Source organism: Choloepus didactylus, chromosome 9 (assembly GCF_015220235.1).
Source record: "Choloepus didactylus isolate mChoDid1 chromosome 9, mChoDid1.pri, whole genome shotgun sequence".
In the NCBI taxonomy this organism is placed as follows: Eukaryota; Metazoa; Chordata; class Mammalia; order Pilosa; family Megalonychidae; genus Choloepus; species Choloepus didactylus.
Window position 1 is genome coordinate 37675977 of NC_051315.1, and position 7688 is coordinate 37683664.

The following is a 7688-nucleotide window of genomic DNA, read 5'->3' on the forward strand; positions in this document are numbered from 1 at the left end:
CCCTGCGAGGAATTGGCAGATAAAAGTGTATCCTCTTAACAACTTCCTCAAGTAGTCAGAAAGAACCTCTTTGAGAAAGGTAGGGCAACTATTATAATCCCCATTTCACAGATGGAGTAGCTGAGGCTTCGAAAGGTCTGAAACTGTAAAAACCACATGGCAGCGCTATCAAAAACAGACCCCGAGACCCCTTGAAGTTTAAGTCCAAGGAGTTTTCATTTTGACCATGTTGCTTCCAGGTCAAGTCTCATCCCACCCCCTCTAAATGCAGACTGGTGTCTCCTTTGCAGACCAGTCATTTTCATTAGAGTCTTGCCACGAGGGAGAGAGCTCCTTCAAAACCCCCCACCTCTTTTCAAGGCCTGCTGACTTCTCATCGCCCTTCTTTCTTCCTTTCTTCCAGGTCTGCACTTCCTGTTGTGAAGGAAATATCTGTAACTTGCCAATCCCCCGAAATGAAACGGAGGCCACATTTGTCACGACGTCACCTATAAATCAGACAAACGGGAATCCACACTGCGTGTCAGTGATAGTGTGCTGCTTGTGGGTGTGGTGGGGACTCGCACTGTAGCATCTTCAGGGCATCATGTACAGCAGCAACCCATGGGAATTGATCACGGGCCACGGTCACGCATGAGTCACTGGCCTGACAGTAGTCACACGTGCGAGACCACAGCTCATGGACACCGTCATGGCCAGGCATCGTCATTCACCATTAGGAACAAGCGTTCTGTCAGCGTGGTCACTTCAAGTCTAGCCAAGACTCCATCGAAGCCAGCCTGCCCCTACTACAGACCCCGAATTGTATACCACAAACCTTTGTTTTCGTACCAAGAAACAGTTATGTACTTAAGATCCGGGGTCCTTAATTCAGAATACATTTTTAAGTTTCAGGAGGTCCAGGAACCCCGCTGAGATGTTGGGCATTATGTTGCATGGACATGCATAGGTGTCTGTTTCACAGAATGTTTCACAGAAAACAAAAACAAAAACCACTGGTTTAAATACACTCATAAATTCTTATAGCTTTAGAATGTTAAAACTTCTATGCCAAAATGGATGGACTATTTCCTTGGAGATTCTGACCGAGTCCCTGGGAAAGTATGAAACAATTTGTCCAATATTCTCCAACATTCTTCCAATGTTGGGATTCATATTTCCTCTGCTCTGTGAGGGAAATAAAAAGGCAATCACAGAAGTGTGACGTTTGGGTAGTAGGTGGCGGGAGAAGGGTTTTCTCCCATCATAATGGAATCAACATCTACAAAGGGGCTATGTTTATCCCTTTATGTCATTAGCGAGATTGGCCTTGACTTGGCATCTAGTTAGACTCCCTGGGAGGCTGGATTCCACCTGAACAATGGGACTAGCCCTGGTCCAAAGAGTCCCAAAGCAGGGTGACATATTTTTTCTAGAGAAGGGTTCTCTTCAGGAATAGCTAATCTAGAGAGGATTTTTTGGAAGGAAAGAGAGGAGATGGGTGTAGACTGATGCTAGTTTGTTCTGAGGGCTGAGTGACTCAGCCAGTTTCTTCCCCCATCCGAAGCTCATTCTGCTTAAGAGCCCTCCTTGTTCCACTTCCAAATCCCCAGTGACTTTAATGAGAAGGTCCCTCATTGAACTGTCTCTCAGTTGATAGGGAAAGAAGGTGTGCTAGGATGAGAACAGGTAGACCAGCAGGGTGATAGTGAGAATGATAAGGAGATCCAGCCAGACTTTGCAGTGGGAAATTTTTGTTTCTTTTAGATGAATGCTTTTGAAGTAGATGATGAAACTTTCACCATCTTTCTTATATTTTTGGCATCCCAAGTTACTATTTTTTTCTCCTTCCATGTAAATCATTTATACTATATTTATTTTTATATGGCATAACTAGAAACTAAAATATATTGTAAAGAATCCTTTATTCTGAACAAAACATCAAATTAGAATACTTATTTTTCAACAGTGGTTAGAGCTTGTAATGTATGTTTGTTGAAAGTGATCTATAATACTTGCACCAGTATTGGAAAAAGTTAACTTATGTTGTGTGAGAGAGTAATGGGTTTGCATCAAGGTTTTTGCTCATGGCTTACTCAGTGGTGCTGTCCCAGGAGTATTCGGGTGGTGACTGACACTGGAATGTGTTTCTGTGCAGGGTTATGGGTTGTCTGCAGGAAACTCAGTGGAGCTATTGCTGATACAGAGTCCATTGTTGTCAGGGTCCATCTGCCCTGCACAGGAAAATATCCGATTCAAAAAATGAAATCCCCTCAAGGACCAAATTCGAACTGACAATGGTAACTGATGCAAAATAATCTAATACCGAGTTTGGTAAACTTAGCAATATACCACTCATAATTGTGGGGAGGGGGAAGTAGCAGGAGAGAAAGTGAGACATTTATTAAGCACCTCCTGTGTGCAGGCACTATGCTAAGCACTTTACCTAAGTTAGGCCATGCAGTCCCCTCAAGAACCTTATAAGGAATATGACTAGAATTCACACTCTATTGATGAAGGTACTCAGGCTCAAAGAAGCTCAAAACACAAAGCCTTTTCCTTCAGATTTATGTTCCATGGGAAAGGCATATGGGAAGAGGGGGTGAGATTACCGCCCCTAAGAAAACATTCAGGCCTGACTTGATGGGAATTTGCCCATCTTATTTGTGGATTTTAATTAGTCCACAATGTCATTTGCGTGTATCCCCAGATGCCATTTGGAGAGGGTGGGTTAGGTGTGGCTTCCTCATTCATCCCTCTTGCTAAAGGAGGACACAGGTTGTTCCTGTATCTAAAGATGCTATAAGACGTAAAGAAATTTGGATGTTTTACCTGTCTACAAGTGCCATTTTTGTGCATGGTCACCCTCCATTGACACTTTCTAAGTCCTGCATGCTATTTGAATAAGAGACAATATCCAAATGCTGGTTCTTAGTGAGAAAAGGTCCACACCAAAGCCTCCCTGGCTTTGGTGTGCAGGGAGCAGGTCCACAATGATGCACATTCATCCACCACCCAGGGGGTAACTGGTGCCTGTGCCCAGATGTTTCTGCCTGCATCCGGTGGGCTTGGGTATCAAAATGGCTTGTGTTCAATTCCGAAAGAAAGTTATGTGCTCACCATCTCTGGCTTCAAGGAGCCAAGGAAGAGCCATTCATGTGCAACGCCCAGGACTGGTCAGTCATCTGACTTTTCCACCACATCAAACCTCCAATTAAATCCCACCATTGGTGGCAGCTTGAAGTGCAAAGAGTAGCGATGTATATATTAGCCTCCATGCCATATATTTATTTTTAGACTCTCCACAGCATTTTCATGTCAATATGGGATTAATGCCTAAGTTTTGTAAATACTGTATATTTTGTAAATCAACAAATAAAGGTTTTAAGTGTATCCTCAGACTCCTCCCTACAAATGCACATGTCGATCAATGATTAATGCACCTGGATTATGTACAAAGCAATGGGCTTAGAGCTGCAGGGAACTTCCTTCCAGGAGCTCACTTTCTAGTTATACAGACAAGAAATATATACATGAGAAGATGCATGACAATTCACCCATGGCAAATGAGTCATACAGATGGTAACTGCTGCAGAAAATCAAAGAGGGAGAGATTACTAGGCTTTTCAATCAGGCCTGCCGTTTCCCTAGAGCATTTCTTTGTTAAATCAGGAATTTAACATTCCTTTGTTAAATCACATGTACACACATATTTTCTTAATCCATGCCACCTCATTAACCCTTTATTATTAAATCTTCTTCTATTCTTGAGGTGGATTATGTTAATAATGATATAATAGAAAACATTTTCCCTTGATAGATTTTTTTCTGCAGTAGGAAGTAGATATTGGAATAGTATCAATGTCATTTTCATTTATATGAGTTCATTATATTTTTGTTAGTAAAATGATAGTGAATGGTATCTTGAAAAACATCAGCTGGTTTCTGATACCTGGTTATTCTTTAACACCCTATATTTTGAAATTTCTTGGGAAATACTTCTTTTCCCCAAAGTTAGAGGCTCTCCATTAGGTTCTGGATCAGTGACATGGTTGGTGCTTCTTAAATGTGACACAGACAAGAAGCCAGCTCTTATTGCTAACCTCCACAAATGGCTCTGTGTATTTAACGTAAATGCCCCTGCAGTTAGACTGCTTTTAGAAAACCTGAATTTGAAAACACAGACTTACACATTTACCAATTTAAGGGTTCAAAAAGGAGACTTCACTGTATAAAGGCATTTCATCCCTCTTTCCTAACACATTTATAACATTTTATTTGCAAACATTCAGGGCATACCAATTATGTTAAGTCTCAGATACATTATGGTCTGAAATGCTTTTAATAAATTGCCTTTAACTCCCTCACTAAAAGCAAAATATGTGAAAACACTTTAAGCATATGTTATTAATCCACTTTATAATTGGGAGAATTTGACCTAGGAGAGTTAACTATCTTTCTAAGACTGTCCAGCAACTCAGGCATGACTAAGGCATGAATGTGAAGCATCATGGGTAATATGAAGCATCCACTGGAATGGACTGGAGAACAGGCCTATGGTGGATTGTTAATATCAAAGATGCCTGACTTGAAGACTACATCTGGAGGCAGAGCAAGATGGCAGCAGGGAGGTGTGGAATTCCATTTACACTCTAGGGAAGCTAGTAAATAGCCAGGAACTTTCTGGACAACTGGTTGGGGATCATCCATGACCAGACACACATTGTACACCAGTGTGGAACTGGTGGAAGGGCCGACATCACAACACAGAACTGTAAGTAAATCTCCCAATCTGTGGAGGCTAGCACCCCTCTCCCCCACTAGCACAGCAGGCTGTTTGGGAGTCAATTCTCTACCAGGAGCAAGGGAAGACAGTCAGCAAAGCTCAAATTGCTGATTTAATTAACAAATTTGGACTGCTGATTACAAAATCTGAACACAGATAAACCCAGAGAAAGCAGGAAAGTAACCCAGAGGTCTCTCCCCAGCAGAGAGACGGTGAGGCTGACAGAAAAAAACAACAAGAAAAGAGGTGTTTGGAGTTGGCTGAGTGCAGAACACTAGAAAAGGGTTGTGCCCCAATTAAAGGGGCACATAGAGCTGGGTACCAACTCAAGCTCTTGATTGGCTAACCAAGGGGCTGGAGACCAGCTCGGAAAAGAATTTTTTTTTTTTAGCATAATGAAAGCAGCAGTTTTGTTCATTTGTTAACACTACCCCAAGGAGTGAGGAGTTAAGGAATATCTGAGAGACAAAGTAACTAGTTAGGTGAAGAGAGATAATTCCCAAAAGGGCACATCTTCCCCAGAAAGGGGAGTTGGGGTAGGCAGAGCCCAGCACAAGTGATGACTCGCATTAAGATTTCAGACCCCAGGGGCTGAAAAACAGAAATGCTTTAAGCCCGCCCTCTGTCTCAGCCTCCATCTCAACAACACCTCTGGCAGGAACAGGGTCTGCTGAGAATTACAGGCACCCTACCACTTAGCACCAATAGGAAGCCAAGAGCTGATAAGACCCACCTGCTGGGCAGGTTAGAAGAAGTACAGAATCAAGGGGCTTTACAGGAAAGACTAGCACCCTGCTGGGTGTCATCTCCAGGGGAACTTGAAACTGATTACACCCTATTCCTGAGTCCTGGGGCCTGTCATGTCTTGGAAAATCTGATTGGGGTCGATCCTATCTGGGGAGACTCTGCTAAAAAAATCTTCCATATAGGCAGGGCAAGAACCAGAAAAACAAGAGCTGAAAAATTCTGATCAGTTAAACAGAAGCTATGCTAGAGGTCTAGAATAAGTTGAACCCAAAGTCAAAGAAAAGAAAGAGAACAAAGCCAGTCAACAAGAAAACCCTAGGTAAAAGAGTGAAAACAACCCCCAGAATAAACAAATCAAGGAAATCAGATGACTAAACACCAGCAAAAAATCACAAGTCATGACAGGAAGCATGAAGATACGGCTCAGTCAAAGTAATATACACTCCAAATGAGATACAGGAGTTGAAACAATTAATGAAAGATACTCAAACAAATTTTCGAAATCAAATCAATAGATTGAAGGAAACTGTGACAAGAGATGAAGGATATAAAGAAGACACTGAATGACCATACAGAAGAACACAAAAGCTTGAAAAAATAAATGGCAGAATTTATGGGAATGAAAGGCACAATAGAAGAGATGAAAAGAAAATGGAGACATACATTAGATTTGAAAAGGCAGAAGAAAGGATTAGTGGACTAAAGGACATAACATCTGAAATCCTACACACCAAAGAACAGATAGGGAGAAGAATGGAAAAATAAGAACAGGGTCTTAGCAATTGAATGACAACATGAAGTACATGAATAGACATGTTATGGGTGTCCCAGAAGGAAAAGAGAAGGGAAAGGGGGCAGGAAGAATAGAGAAGGAAATAATCACTGAAAATTTCTCAACTCTTAGGAAAGTCATAAAATTACTGATCCAATAAGCACAGCGTATCTCAAACAAAATAGGTCCAAACAGACATACTCCAAGACACTAATCAGATTGTCAAATGTCAAAGACAAAGAGAATTCTGAAAGCAGCAAGAGACAAGTGATCCATCACATACAAGGGAAGCTTGATAAGACTGTACACAGATTTCTAAGCAGAAACCATGGAGGTGGGAAGGCAGTGGTATGATATATTTAAGATACTGAAAGAGAAAGCTGCCAAACAAGAATTCTATACCCAGAAAAAAAACTGTCCTTCCAAAAAGAGTTTAAAATACTTTCAGACAAACAGACACTGAAAGAGTTTGTGAAAAGAGACCAACTCTACAAGAAATTCTAAAGGGAGCTCTACAGGCACATAGGAAAAGACAGGAGAGAGAGGTTTGGAGAACAGTGTATAAATGAAGATTATCATTAAGGGTAAAAAGACAGGAAAAATAAATAAGATATGACATATTAAATCCAACAGAATATGGTAGAAGAAAGTATTGCTTTTACAGTAATAACATGTTAATAGTTAAACTCCCCAATTAAAAGACATAGACTGTCAGAATGGATTAAAAAACAGGACTGATCTATATGCTGTACACAAGACACAAACTTTAGACTCAAGGACAAAATAAGTTGAAAGTGAGAGGCTGGATAAAGATATTTCATGCAAACAACAACCAAAAAGGAGCAGAGCTAGCTATACAAATATCAGACAAATTGGACCACTAATGTTAAGCAATTAAAAGAGACAAAGAAGGACACTATATATTAATAAAAGGGACAATTCATCAAGAATACATAACAATCATAAATATTTATGCACTGAGCCAGAGTGCCCCAAAATACATGAGGCAAACATTGACAACACTGAAGGGAGAAGTAAACACGTCTACAAAAATAGTTGGAGACTTCAATACACCACTGTCATCAATGGATAGAACATCTAGACAGAGGATCAATAAGGAAAAAGAGTTTGAGTAGTATGATAAATAAACTAGACTTAACAGACATTTACAGAACACTGCACCCCAAAACAGTAGGATATACATTTTTCTCAAGTGCTCATGGATCATTCTCAAGGATAGACCACATGTTGGGTCAGAAAGCAAGTCTCAATAAATTTAAAAGGATGAAAATTATACAAAACACTTTCTCAGATCATAATGGAATGAAGCTGGAATTCAGTAACAGGTCGGGGACTGGACAATTCACAAAGATATGGAGGCTAAACAACACACTCAAACCAGTG

At 40.7% G+C, this 7688-nt stretch overlaps 1 protein-coding gene across 2 annotated transcripts in view; it reads left to right on the top strand.

The window, feature by feature from the left end:
- Nucleotides 1-2365, top strand: part of LYPD6 (LY6/PLAUR domain containing 6) — a 147643-nt gene extending 145278 nt beyond the window's left edge. For both annotated transcript variants that reach the window (XM_037850363.1, XM_037850364.1), the window contains one exon: nt 404-2365. In XM_037850363.1, coding sequence (XP_037706291.1) covers nt 404-571 — 168 coding nt within the window. In that variant the 3' untranslated portion in view covers nt 572-2365. The remainder of the gene's footprint in view (nt 1-403) is intronic.
- Nucleotides 2366-7688: the final 5323 nt, after the last annotated feature.